The sequence below is a fragment of the Amblyraja radiata genome, chromosome 10 (assembly GCF_010909765.2).
Source record: "Amblyraja radiata isolate CabotCenter1 chromosome 10, sAmbRad1.1.pri, whole genome shotgun sequence".
In the NCBI taxonomy this organism is placed as follows: Eukaryota; Metazoa; Chordata; class Chondrichthyes; order Rajiformes; family Rajidae; genus Amblyraja; species Amblyraja radiata.
This window is the reverse complement of record NC_045965.1, coordinates 43,126,666-43,141,873: the sequence shown is the minus strand read 5'-3', so window position 1 is coordinate 43,141,873 and position 15,208 is coordinate 43,126,666. Positions and strand designations below refer to the sequence as shown.

The window sequence follows — 15,208 nt, the reverse complement described above, 5'->3', positions numbered from 1 at the left end:
GAAACTACAAACAAACCTGTACATCTTTGGTATTTTTTAGGAAACCCGGAGCTCCCGGGTAAAACCTATGCAGGTCACGGGGAGAACATGCAAACATTGTACAGACAGTGCCCATCATCGGGATCGAACTGGGGTCTCTGGTGCTGTAAGGCAGCAACTCTACCGCTGCGCCACCGTGCTGCTATTTTTTTAAGGTGCACTTTGCAAATAACACAAGTTAGCTGCACCAGTTTGGGGGTGAATTCCTGGGAAAATAAATGACCTTCAGCAAATAACAATGTTATTTGATATGTCACATTGGTAAAAGATGATGGAAGAATGGGGATTAGGATCCGTTCTTAGGTACGGGAAGCAATACCCTCCACGTTTTTCAAAAGAGAAGTCTGACTTAAATGTAGTTTGGTAAATTATATTGCTCTTTATCCTCTCTTTAACAAAGGGGAATAAGACCAAGGTGAATAAATACATTATTTATTTGAATACGTCTGTGCAGCAGAGAGGAAAATGAAAGGATGTAAATCTGAACCATCGCACGCTGTCCATTAGAAGCTTTTATTTTAAAAGCACATAACCAAAACATACAGCTAATTACATCAGAAAAATAGTCAGATGTTAACATTCAAATTCTACTAGAAATAAGTTGAAGCTAAACATTTATTTACAAAACATAATATAAAGAACTAACAAATGACTTAGTGTGTTGTTTATTATTGATGCAAGTGGCTCTGGCTGTAGTTTTATCAAACAATATTCTCTCACCTCAAAAAAGCTTATAATACTTTAGTTGACTACATACAAAATATGTTTTTTTTAAATCAATGCTATTTTTTTAAGCAGCACTTTGTAACACAGGTCGAGACACATAACAGTTTTAATTGCAGTGGATAAAATATCTAAAAAAAGATTGATTCAGAAATAATATTTTACATAGTTATCTTGTTTTAGTTTTTTATATATTTATATATAAAATATGAAAGTTTGCTGCCATGGTCCTCGTCGCTTACAATGAGACGGCCACTGTTATGCTTTTGCGCGTGATGTTTATTATAAAGTTTCTTTTCCTTTCGTTGAACAAATGCTTTCATTCATTTGTGGCCAACGTTGACCAGTTCAAAACAAATTCACAAGCTTAGTTTTCATGCCTTCCGTGTGATTTTTGCGGTATGATTAAAATGCTGCTATGGTACACATCCCCGCAGGACTGTGGATAAAATGTCTTTCCCCCTACATTCTACTGTCTGATGAGATTAGAGCAGCAAACTTGCTGTTCAGCAGTCACTATTTTCTCTTTTGATTTCTGCTCCAGCGTCAGTCCATTTTGATTTGTTGCTGATAATACACATTTTCCATATCGCAAAGGTGATTATCAGATCCCATGGTGGTTGTTCCTGTCAATGATGTCCACAGGGGTAATTATCTCTCTTCTCACAGGTGGAGGGGTTATCTTCATCTTGGGTTTGAAAAGATTGGACACGTGGAAGGCCTGCAAGTTAAGAAGGTTTATAGATTAGAGCGAGCTACTGTATGAAAACACCAATGTTCTACATCCTATTTCACTTAGCAAATATTTTAGTATCGTACATCTGAACGAGTTTGAACACTTACACAAAGCATTATAAATAATTTAAACAGAATTTATTTATTTGTCACCAATACTTATTATTTTTTTCATTCTCTCTAATAACAAAGCACAAGATGAAAGGGAAACTGCCTTAGTTTAGTTTAGTTTAGATATCCAGTGCGGAAACAAGCCCTTCAGTCTAACGAGTCCGCACCAACCAGCAATCCCTGCACACACTAGGGATCATTTACATTTATACTAAGCCAATTAACCTACAAACCTGTACGTCTTTGGAATGTGAGAGAAAGATGTCGGAGAAAACCCAAGGGAGAACGTATAAACTCCGTACAGACAGCACCCGTCGTCGGGATCGAACTGGGTCTCTGACGCTGTAAGGCAGCAACTCTACCGCTGTGCCACCCTGGTCATGAATGTTGAATTAGTTCAAAAATTAGTGAGAGGAGGTGTAAACATTAGTTGTGTGGATTGTGCAGGCTCTATTTTACATTAATTCTGGTTCCTTGGGCTCCTCCCTATTGAGTTACCCATTCAACCTCTCACAAGAAAAGCGGTTGCGTTCATATATTTCTTATATTCTAGTTACTGCACAGTCTGAAGAAGGGCCCCAACCCGAAAAGTCACCCAGCCTTTTTCTCCAGAAATGCTGCGTGACCCGCTGAGTTACTCCAGCACTTTGTGTCTACAGTATAAACCACCATCTGCAGTTCCTTTCTACACACTGCACATTATTTATTTAGAATATTGCTGTTACACAGACAAAACATTTGACATTTTGCATTATCATTGTTTAATTTCTGAATGAAGATAATTATATTCTGAGTTTGCATTGGTTTAGTATTATTAGTGACTGCTTTCCCCTCTGTATTTTCTTAACAGCAGATTCCATAAGAGCAATTTCTATTCAGTGTACGTATTATTATGTGGATCAATGATAGGAAGATTATTTTGCAGCTTCCCTCAACTATCAACAGCTCCATCATCATCACTGCACATGAAGCTCATTAACTACGTACTTTGGTTTAAGTTCCAGATAACATAATTAACTTTTTAACTAAATGTTGTTTCCAATTTGGACATTATACAATATTTGGCAAGACATTTTTGTTAGTTATTACGTTTCTGATCATGGGACATTGTTTTGCACATATTGCTTTATTTTATGACTGCATTTCCAATATACATAATAGACTGTAGAAAGTTTTGGCCTATTCCATGATCACGAATGCTGGTATATAAAATCAAGTCTCTCGCATTGATGTATAAATGGAGTATGGATGGAAAGCAGTTTAAAATGTCTGTGTATTCTTTTAATTGCAGATGCACACCTACGTACATGTACACACACACACACACACACACACACACACACACACACACACACACACACACACACACACACACACAATGAATCCTACAGAGACCAATGGCAGGAGGTCCAGATTGATACCATTTTCCCAATTCTCACCACACCAAAAGCAGTTTGAGATATGAAGGCACAGCTGCCAGAGACAGTCAATGAGCGGATGCAATATTAAACTCACTTCCTGGCTGCCCAATTACATCATCAGGATAGCACAACACCCTTTAATCCCTGGAGGCAACTAGGGAACAGGGAATATTGAACGGCATTGGTCTGACAGGATATTTTGTTACCGCTTCAAAGCAAAACCTTAGGTACAAAGCAAAATTATTTCCTAGTAAGGGCACCATAATGCAGACACATTATACATGTTGCAATAGTTTTTTTTCCACCAGCAAAATGTTGGGAATCTTAGAGGCATTATTTTCACCCCTAACAATAATTCCAAAAATCTGAAACCTGCATTGGGCGTGAGCCCACTTTCTTGACATTATTAAGATGGGTGGGAACAAGTTTACATTCTTTATAAAGGGAGAGATATGGAAGTCATATATTCGGTTTGGAACTGATTTTCATTTTCAGAGATTCAATATGATCAATGATGACATTTGGTGTGAATGTTTCTTATCAGTTATCAGTTTATGCCCAAACGTTGTCTTGGTCTTGTTGCATGCATCCACACACTACTTTGTTATCTGAGGAGTTAAAATGGAATTCAATAGTGTGTAATCTTCAATGAGCATCCCCATTTCTGACCTTTTGATAGAAAGAGGCAACTGAAGATGGTCAGGAGATTATCCCAAATAACTCCTAAGCTAATAACCTGAGACCAGCATGATTTGCCTCTGACCTTTCTTCTTCTTGTGAGATGCAACTCCACTCAGTGAAGTGTTTTCTCCTTGTTTCCCCATCAACAAGTGTTGACAGGACTTCTTAGTTTAGTTTCGAGATACCAAGCGGAAACAGATCCTACAGCCAGCAAGTCCGCACTGACCAGCGATCCTCACACTTTAACATTATCCTACACACACTAAGGACAATTTACGGTTATACCATGCCAATTTACCTACATACCTGTATGCCTTTGGAGAATGGGAAGAAACCGAAGATCTCAGAGAAAACCTACGTGGTCATGGGGAGAAGGTATAAACTCCATACAGACAGCACCCGTGGTCGGGATCTAACCCGAGTCTCTAGCTGTTGTAAGGCAGCTCTCTACCGCTGCACCACCATGCTGCCCATCACAATTCACAAAGGTCTAATGAAGACTATTTCCAATGCGACTTTGTTATCAAGACCAGCCAGCATCACTGCTGATTTGCAGCTTGTCCCTACACGTTTTGGTCATGTTGGGGTTCAGTGCTGAATTCATGACTGAGGGAGTGCTGTGCGATCAGATTTACGGAGTTTAAGCCGAGGTCACACCCAGCCTTCGCTCACCAATGCAAGATCCCCAAGTGCACAATAATTGAACCTCAATATGCATCAACAAAACATGGTAAATGCTCATTTAACTTTTTCCGATTGGCCATAGCATCTGTAATACTAGTAAATGGATCACAAAGCAAATGATTGGCTGTTAACTGCTTCAAGCGATTTTCGGATATGAAATGTAACAATGCAAGTTATTTCCTGCATGCTCAAATTAGTAACACATTTACAAGAAAGAACAATCCTGTACTCTTAAAATGCTATGGAATATCCAAAGAAACAGCAGCTTCTGATGCACGTTAATCCTAGTTGACTCCCAAGATGTTGTTCTATATACCTGTTTCCAGATGTTATTATTACTGTGTATTCACACAACATCCTGTTCAAAGCACATCTCTATTCTCTCTATTATAGGCAATGCTCTGGTTTTAAAAGGCTGTATACTATTTTAAGCATATTCAGCTTCCTTTACAAAACAATCTGTACCCATAATATACACTTGAGGAAATGGACCATCTCAGATTACACAATCCAAATGCAAAGAATTTTTAAAAATCATCTATTTATTTTTAGCAGTTATGAATCTGTTATCTTAAAAGACATTCACATTTTCAGAGTAGGGAACATGTACGTTGTAACTATCAGGCTTATTGGCACTATCAAATGTAATCTATCAAATGTAATCTATCAAATGTAATCTATCAAATGTAATCTATCAAATGTAATCTATCAAATGTAATTTATCAAATGCAAAACGCACAAGGTAACAACTAACCACTAACAGATATGCCCGCTTGCTCCATCCAATTTCATCCAACCCCCAACATTCACAATGAACAAACTACTTGTTTCACCATTGGAAGTTGGAAATTTTAAGAGCTTCAACCTAGATTCCTCGTCCACCTTCCACTAAGCTTCCAACTAAAAGATTTTACGAGAGGGAGAGTCACGAACAAGGGGACTTATTTACTACATATGGGACCAGTCATTTGCACCTGAGGTGCGTAGAAATTTCTTCTCTTGGAAGGTAGTGAATCTTTGAAATTCACTGCCCTTGGAGAGTATGGATACGAGATCGTTGGGAATATTGAAGATAGAAATAGATATTTCTACCTCTAGTTTAAATTCCATTTGGAATATTTTGGAGGACCAAGAAATCAAGAACCAAGATAAATATTTGAAAGATTGTAGAATTGAGCGTTATGAGAATCTGGCACAGAAAAGGAGCTGAGGCTAACACATGACAGACATGATCATGTTGAATAGTGGAACAGACTTGACGGGTTTGGTAACCTACTCCTACTTTCTGCTTTATTGTCTTGTTATGACGCACCTTGCTGCTCAGCACAATCATCTCATTGGGAAGTTGAAGGGAGACCTGATAGAATGTTATACATTTTATGAGGAGCACAGATAGGGTAGATAGCCAGATTTTGTTTTGCCAGGGTGGAAATGTCAATGATTATACAGCATAGCTTTAAGGTGAGATGGGGAAAGTTTAAAGGGAATGTGAGGAGAAAGTTGTCCCGCCCACCCACCCACCCTCCACGGAGACTAGTAGGTGGCTGGGACAGGGGTGGTGCTGGAAGCAAATATCATAGTGGCATTTAAGGGGGTATTAGATAGGCACATGAATATGTAGGGAATGGAGGGATATGGATCTTGTGCCGGAATGTGGGAGTGGTTTAATTTGGCATTATGTTTGGATCAGATAAGCTCTGAACTACATATACTTAGGGGCATTGGTTTTGTCTTTTGCGCTATTATTGTTTGTTTGTTTTTATGTGCATGCATGTATGTGTGTGCGTGAGTGTATGTGTGTGCACGTGTGCGTATGTGTGCGTATGTGTGCGTGCCTGTGTATAAGCTTTTTTCTCTCGTTTATTATATTTTTTACAGAGTACTATCTTCACGTATTCTGTTATGCTGCTGCAAATAAGGATTTTGTTGTTCTATCTGGGGCAGATGACAATAAAACGCTCTTGACTACATTATGGGTCAAAGGGCCTGTTCCGATGCTGTACTGTTCTCTGTTCTAAACAGAAAATGCATTCAGAATAATTCCAGACCAAAATGTAATTTTCTGTTTTCTATTATATTGAGGTAGTAGTAACCATGAAATAGTCCTTCAAATGAATGGCAAACGATCATTACATTCAGCTATGAGTAAAGGGGCTTCCTTCCAACATTTGGGTGGTAAAAATGCATGAGTCAGCTTTTACAAACCCAGCTCCAGCAGAACAATGCCATGTCGTCAACAGAGATAGACATGGGGATAAAGGTCACAGTTTACAACCTCATTATTAAGCAGCCACAACGTGTTCAGGAAGAATGCACCATTTAGTCAGGATCCGATGATCTATGAATTAAAGTATTCTGAATTCTTCAAATGACCTCTGTTATTAATCAGAGGTTTTATTGAAAGAAAAAAGGGGTGGAATTTCGGTTTACTGTAAGTCACAACGACATTATGCTCAGAAATTACCATCTCCAAACACCCAACCCCAAACTGTCCAAACAAACTGAATTACGAGAAACAATTAGGATACTATTGATATCTCATATATATTTTCTTAAGGATCAGGAGAGGATCAGAGATGAGAGATTATGATAAGCCTGCTTCTGAGTCACTCCTGCAACATAATTGAGGGTTCATGTTTCAGGTTTAAAGAAACAAAAGGTTTTTGGTATTTTTGGTTAGTCAAGCAATGCAACTCTCTAACCATATGATATTATGTGGTTATATATGCGCTGCTGTGCTGGTCAATTAATTTGCGTGTCCAATTTCCCTTAGCACACTGTCACCACAGTCATTGGGTTACAATCCAGTCTGTTGCATGAATTATTAGTGAAGCACATGTAGAGATCCGCCCCTGCTAAAGATTTCCCTTTGGCACTACTTCTCTCGTTACAGTTATCATTAAAGTTTTTCACTTCTGGGATAAACAACTTGCAATTATTTTCTTCATTTCAATTAAACATGCCGGGAATTAGAGGGAGAATTGCACATCTCAGTGAAAATATACGGCTTGAAGGTCAGAGACTGTCAATTATACATATTAAAACAACGGGCCCAATATTTAAGAATGATGTATGGTAGAAATGTGCGCAACTTAACATGGTGCTCCTCAAGCTGACCTTGCTCATTTTGACTATATGTCAATTAATAATCCCCAATCAATATAACAGGATGTAGGGTAAAATTGCATATTGTGGCCTTCACTATTTATGCATATATTTATTGATCTTCAAATTACCACTTCCTCAAAATGCCGTAACTCAAAAGAAAGCAAAGCCTATAAAAAATATTGCAAAAGTAATCTTTGTGGTTCCTAATACATTTTTTGGAGCTTTTCCTTGGAGTCAATGCTGTAAATTTGCCAGGTTCTAAGAAATATAAGATATTTTTATTTAATAACACCAGGTTATTAAATAAAGAATTGGTATCATTATGTCATAGCCACACAGTAGTGCAGCATTGAAGTGAGCCCTTCAGCCCACCATATCCATGCTGATCTTTTTGTTCACTTACACTAATTAAATGTGCTCACGTTAGGTTTCTTTCTTTCTATTCCTTTCCTATTTAAGTTCCTGAATAAATTACTCTTAACGTGCTGATTGTATCTGACTCCAACACCTCCTCTGTTAGAGAGTTCCAGATATCAACCACTCTCTGTATGCTAACTGATATACACTTATCTCTCTCTCTCTCTCTCTCTCTCTCTCGAAAGATAAAGTGACATTGAGCCAGTTCTAGCAGCAACAAACCAGCATGGTATACAGAGAGATAATGGAAAATAGGAGCTAGAGTGGACTATTAAGCCTTCGAGTCTGCTCCACCACTCAATACAATCATGGCAGATTCTCTATCTCACTACCAAATTCTCAGTGGGTCCTATACCCCTTAATGCCTTTTCCGTCTAGAATTCTACCACCTCTTTCTTAAATACATTCAGCAACTTGACCATTCAAGTATTCAATAGTAGTGAAGACTACAGGTTCACCAGCAGCTGAGAGAATACATTTCTCCTTATATTTGTTCTAAAAGTTTAAAGTTGTTTAGTGATACAGCATGGAAACAGGCCCTTTGGCCCATCGAGTCCACGGCGACCATCGATCAGCCATTCACACCAGTTTTATGTTATTCCATTCTCTCATCCATTCTCCACACAGTAGGAGGATTTACAAAACCCAAATAACCTACAAAGCCACACATCTTTATGATGTGTGAGGAAACCGGAGCACCCAGAGGAAACCCACAGGGAAAACGTGCAAACTCCCCACAGATATCACCCGAGGTCAGGATTGAACCCAGGTCTCTGATGCTGTGTGGCAGCAGATCAGCTACGCCACTGTGCCACCGTAAATGATGTTTATTCAGAGACTGTGATCCTTATTGTAGAACCCGAGGGATGTTCATCTTTGATACTCCTGCAGGAGAGAGAGCCCTAGCCCTCAAAGCGATTGTTTCAGAATCCTTGGCTACTCAGCTAAGATCATTTATGATGAATGTATGCTTCAACTAATGCTCATTACTTGTTAGGACAGCCCAGGTTACGCTGATCAAGGAAAGATTAGTCTAAAGCAGCCCTTACCAGGGTTTGAGGTCAAATTGATCCGCAAAATCAATCAAAAACCAGTTCAGCTGAAAGTCAGCAGCCTTTCACATTGTTGTGGCAATGGCGAGAAACCATGATACTCAAAACATACCAAGAGAATGGAGAACGATAATCAGTTGATGTCTGCATTGCTTTTTTTAATACGAGTCGCAAGGAACTGCAGATGCTGAACCTATGTATTGCTCAAGAGTGCTGGAGTAACTCAGTGGGTCAGACAGCCAAGAGAATGGAGAAGGATAACCAGTCGATGTCTGCATTGCTTTGTTCATAGCATAACCCAAGGAACTGCAGATGCTGGAATTTGTGTTTTGCTCAAAAGTGCTGGAGTAACTCAACAGGTTAAATACATATCATTCGTGGATGGAATGGATAGGTGCCATTTTGGGTCAGGACCCTTCTTCATACTCATACGTGGCGTTTCAAGTTGGGGCCCTTCTTCAGACTTCAAAGGTCCGAAGAAGGGTCCTGACTTTAAAAATCACTCAACCATTCCCCACAGATGCTCCCTGACCCACTGAGTTACTCCAGCACTCAGTGGGTCAGGCAGCATCCGATGATACATGATTGTATAAATGTGATTTGCAATGTGGATTTGTTGGACTTTGAATTTGGTACTGTGGTCATGGAGATGCTGCTGTGGTCAACAATAGGCAGGGAGTGAGAAGAGACTCGCTGTGGATAAGGGAAATAGGATCATGTTCATTGAATTGTCAGTAATTTTGCCCGGACTATCTGAGCAGGAGGCAGCTTCCTACATTACTGCCCCCTTTCTACTTCCCACACATCGTAATCTCCTTGTGCTCGTTCCTTTCCTCAGCTGCTGGTCTGGTCCAAAACCTCCTAGTTCAGGTGCGTGCATTGGAGTGAAACGTCAAGAGATCAGATGCTAGCTGCTATCCCCAATAGCCTCCCTTTGATTTAATGTGGTGACTCTAAAATGGAGGGCTCAGTATAGTGGTGAGAAATAAAAGTGTGATAACTCATTCCTTCATACTGGGCAGTAACCAACAGGATATGATGGTTATGCTGCATTGAGGGAGTGAATCCTCGTGCTGTGTGGTATATCACTGTAGCACCTGGCTATCGGGCCCAAGCCCACCAGGCTTGGGTCAGGATGAGTCTGTATTCCAATGAAACATATCAGTTTGGGTCAGTGGGTTCAGCCAATGTTGCACAAACTCAGTACTTCTGCAGGTCAGGATTGTTCACTTAATAATACCGGCTTATAAATGTATAAGATGGTAATATTTAACTGGTCATTCACCTGACTTAGCTTGATTACTTTAATGATTTGGAATTCCTACACAAAGAAATAATAGAGGGAGAAAATTCAATTGTCTCTTTCAGAAAAGAATTAGGGAAATGTTGCAGGAAAAAAAGTTGGCAGGGCCATAGCGTGAGACCAATGAAAAAATGAAGATTACTCCAACAGGATGTAGGGTGGTGCGGTGGCACAACGGTACAGTTGCTGTCTGACAGCACCAGAGACCCGGGTTTATTCCTGACTACGGGTGCAGTCCGTACGGAGTTTGTACGCTCTCTCTGTGACGGCATGGCCTTTCTCCGGGTGTTCCAGTTTCCTCCCACAACTCCAAAGACGTAGGTCAATTGGTAAAATAATTAGGTAAAATTGTAAATTGTCCCTAGTGTATAGGGTAGTGCCAATGTGCGTGAATCACTGGTCGGCGTGGACTTAGTGGACCGAAGGGCCTGTTGCAATGCCGTATCTCTAAACTAAACGATGGAAGCCGAAATGGGCTTAATAAACAAATGGCCTCCTTTAGTGCTAAAATAAATCCATTATTAAAAGTTCTGTTGAGATGAAAGTTCTACACAAGGTAGAATATAAAAATAACAGTTGTGCCATTCACCACAGTCACCTAGTTATTGCACATCAGTTCACATGAAAATAATCAAATAATGCATAACTCTAGCATTCCCTTTTTTAACTAGCTAAATACATTTACTGCTTTTGGGAATCAACATTAGAAATACCTCTTATTGAAGTGAGCAGTCCTTATTTCAGGACCTTAACAGCATATTGGAACTGATTACTGCCAACAAAATCTGGATACAGACTCATTCCAAATATTTATTTTGAAGACACATGTGTTCGTGCAATGGCACACTCCTACAATGCATCAAATAATAATATTTCTGCAAGAGCTTTATGCGGACTCTCAGCTACTATATTCACAGGGTGTGTGCAGGAAATGGACATAAAGTGTAGCTATGAAGTGTACATGACTGATCTAAATCCCAATTCCATGGTCCTAATCTTTCTTTCATGGTCTTGCCTTTGCCTTGAACAACTAATGGGCACCTCCAGCAGTTCAATGAAGTGCAACCTCCCAGTCGTGGAGTTTTAATGTAAGCGGGTATTTAATGTCGCGTTCCAATCTGTAAGAGCATTGTATACTTAGAAGCTGCTACTGTTCCAACATGCCTTCAATGCATTGGATTCTTGAGATATTTTTATCCAAACTCATATACTAAATGTTTCAGTGGACAAGCTCATACTGCAGTCAATAACTGGGTAAACAGTTAAATATCCATGTACCACTTTACGGTGATGGAATAGGTTAGTGGTTCTATGTAAATGTTATTAGTTTATAGCAATATGTGGATTCAACTTAAACCACATCAAGATGTTTGTTATTTGCTATCATTTTTGGTAAAATCTTGCTCTTAAGTATTTTCAGCCTCACTACCAAGACAGTGAAAGATATATAATAGCAGAAGACTGGTGTTCTGATGTTGACATAAAGTCTAAGTTTGAATTTTTGCTGCTTATTTTTTTTCTTTGAAATGCCTTTCTCCAGTACAAATTATAGTGTTACAACTGACTGAATGCAGGGTTATACAGTACTCTTTTATTTAATCCTGACCTGAACTAACAAAAACTGTAATCAACCTATCCGGAGAATGATAAGCACACATTTTGAAGCATGAATACTTTCTCATAGAAAGAAATTGGCAGGTTAACCAGAGTAGATAATAATTTCCACTATCCGCTTCCTCTGCTCTCGGTTCCCAGGGCGGCTGCAATCATTGCGAGTCGGATTTGAATTGTTGAATCGTGGCCATTTAAGAGCTGCGTTTAAAACTTTAAACACAAATTTTTTTTTTCTCGGAAAGGTTGTAAAATACAATGACATAATACTTACAATGAAATAAGCCACCAGGGCTCCCTGCACAAAGCCGGCCAAAACGTCTGTGGGATGATGCTTATGGTCTGAAACTCGAGACAGACCAGTGTAGAAAGCCATCATCACCAGGGTGAACTGGAGCAAGGGTCGAAGGACCCGGCCTCCTCTCCATGTGAAGCGAGCCTGCAGATAAAACTGAAGAGATAAAGAAAGGGGCAGTTAGTTTCTGAAGTTAGTGTTGCTTTTTTATTCATTTGTCATTTTTTTCTAAGCCTAATCTGAAAAACAGACGAGACACCACAAAGCTGGTCCAGGGACTCAACCCGAAATGTCAACTATCCCTCTGCCTCCATCGATGCTTCCTGACCAATGAATTATAAGGTCATAAGGAATAGGAGTAGAGTTAGGCCATTCGGCCCATTAAGTCTACTCCGCCATTCAATCATGGCTGATCTATCTCTCCCTCCTAACCCCAGTCTCCTGCCTTCTCCCGTAAGCTCTTTAACATCCATCTTAATCATATTCCTCTAGCGGTTTCTTTTTTTGCTACAGATTCCAACATCTGCAGTTTCATGTGTCTCTCTTTAAAATAATGCTATTGTGAATATTGAATATCTCTCGGTCAATGAACATTCAGTAGTACAATATTCAAACAAGAGGACATGACTTCAGAATTAAGGGACAGAAGTTTAGGGGTAACATGAGGGGGAACTTCTTTACTCAGAGAGTGGTAGCGGTGTGGAATGAGCTTCCAGTGGAAGTGGTGGCGGCAGGTTCGTTGGTATCATTTAAAAATAAATTGGATAGGCATATGGATGAGAAGGGAATGGAGGGTTATGGTATGAGTGCAGGCAGGTGGGACTAAGGGAAAAAAGTTGTTCGGCACGGACTTGTAGGGCCGAGATGGCCTGTTTCCGTGCTGTAATTGTTATATGGTTAATATAAATAATATTTCAAACCTTTAAATATTTTTAATTTTAATTTTATTTACCCTCAGTAGTTTGAGATATTTTGTTAATTCGCTTGTTTTCTTAATTGAAAGCAACACACCCTTAGTTCTAATGTTCCTGCTGCCATCCAGTCACCAAGATTAGATTTGTCATATGTAAAGCTCCATTACATTCGTGCAGTCACGCAATATTATGGAAGTAATTTGAGCAGTAAAGGTTGTTGGTAAATTTTCATAGTTCAAAATTTGAATTCACATATGTGTGTTTTACTTCAGTATATTGTTTCTACACTTGCATGAAAATAACTCGGACCTCATTTGTTTATTTATTTTAATTTCTTCTCATCGCCACTCCTAATAATTTTTCATGTTTTTGGCCAAGTCCTCTGCTCACTAATCAGTTCCACAACTGACTGACAAGATGCACTTATACAGTGTACGGCTGGTTCTTCTTGTTCCAAAAATGTTTCACCCTGGAGACAGATTGTTCCAATCCTGTGCATTCCATAAACCTCTCCAAAATTACATTCAGATACAATTCAGATGTTGGTGATCCCAGAATTAGAAACCAGGCCTTGACCTATTATGGCATGCTGGTTGCATTAATTATTGTACTGTTAACAATAGCAATCTAAACAAAGAAATGCCAAGACTTAGCATCCATAAATATGTAGTAATCATAAATTCTAAAGGGAATTTTAATCACTATAACCACACTTTGAAGTACTCATAGTTAATGTGCTCAAAATGTTCAGAAACAGATGTTCAAATTTAACTCCTCAAATAGTAAGGATACTACTTAATGCCCCTGTCCCACTTAGGAAACCTGAACAGAAACCTCTGGAGACTTTGTGCCCCACCCAAGGTTTCCGTGCGGTTCCCGGAGGTTTTTGTCAGTCTCCCTACCTGCTTCCACTACCTGCAACCTCCGGGAACCACCTGCAACCTGCGGGAACTGCGCAAAGTCTCCAGAGGTTTCCGTTCAGGTTTCCTAAGTGGGACAGGGGCTTTAGCATTGCCTCGCACTGGAGACCCTAATTTAAGAAGAGTTTTTTTTTAATGTTACTGTGTGTATCCAGCCAAGTGACTGTAGCAATGTGTAATAAACAAAGTTAACAAAAAACATTTGCACAATCTGCAACAAATATTTCTGTCATCTTGCTACAACATGGTTTTGCAATCAGTTCCTGTTTAGATCATTGGAGTGCTTCAAGTCTACATAAAATAAACAAGAACTAATTTGAAAATAATAGCCTGGACAAAACATATCACACCACAGAAATAGACTAATATTTTGCTGATTTCCGCATGCCTCTTAAGTGCATAGCTTCTATCTATGGGACGACAGATGGCACAATGGGCTAAGTGTTCGGCTGGCGACCGGAAGGTAGCCGGTTCGAATCCCGCTTGGAGTGCATACTGTCGTTGTGTCCTTGGGCAAGACACTTCACCCACCTTTGCCTGTGTGTGAATGTGTGTGAGTGATTGGTGGTGGTCGGAGGGGCCGTAGGCGCAGAATGGCAGCTACGCTTCCGTCAGTCTGCCCCAGGGCAGCTGTGGCTATAGAAGTAGCTTACCACCACCGAGTGTGACTGAGGAGTGTATGAATAATGCGATGTAAAGCGCCTTGAGTATTAGAAAGGCGCTATATAAATTCCATCCATTATTATTATTATTATTATTATCTCTTACCATTATTACTCACTCAATATGAATATCCACTTCAAATCTGTGTATTTTCTATAATAGGTTCATAGAATCATAGAATCATAGAAAGTAGGTGCGAGAGTAGACCACCAGGTCCGTCGAGCCCGCACCGCCATTCACTCATGGCTGAACACTAAACAGACACACTTACCCACAAACAGTAGACACAAGACACAGAACACAAGACACTACCCTCCCCTTTATACCGCTATCACCCCTCTCCACCCCAAGAACCGCGTGATCTCCTGGGGGAGGCAAAAAACCGGATAAAAACCCAGGTCCAATTTGGGAAAAAAATCCGGGAAATTCCTCTCCGACCCCAATCCAGGCGATCGACACTTGTCCAGGAGATCACTCAGGTCTACTATACTAACCATACCTAGGTCCATATCCCTGCCCTCTCCCCGTAGC

At 39.8% G+C, this 15,208-nt stretch overlaps 1 protein-coding gene across 1 annotated transcript in view; it reads right to left on the bottom strand.

Moving 5' to 3' along the window:
- Positions 1–533: 533 nt before the first annotated feature.
- The window catches only part of plpp3 (phospholipid phosphatase 3), a 129,401-nt gene continuing 114,726 nt past the window's right edge, over positions 534–15,208 (bottom strand). Inside the window, exons 5-6 of the mRNA XM_033028689.1 lie at positions 12,160–12,336; positions 534–1,483 (exon numbers count right to left, since the gene is read on the bottom strand). Coding sequence (XP_032884580.1) covers positions 1,367–1,483; positions 12,160–12,336 — 294 coding nt within the window. The 3' untranslated portion in view covers positions 534–1,366. The remainder of the gene's footprint in view (positions 1,484–12,159; positions 12,337–15,208) is intronic.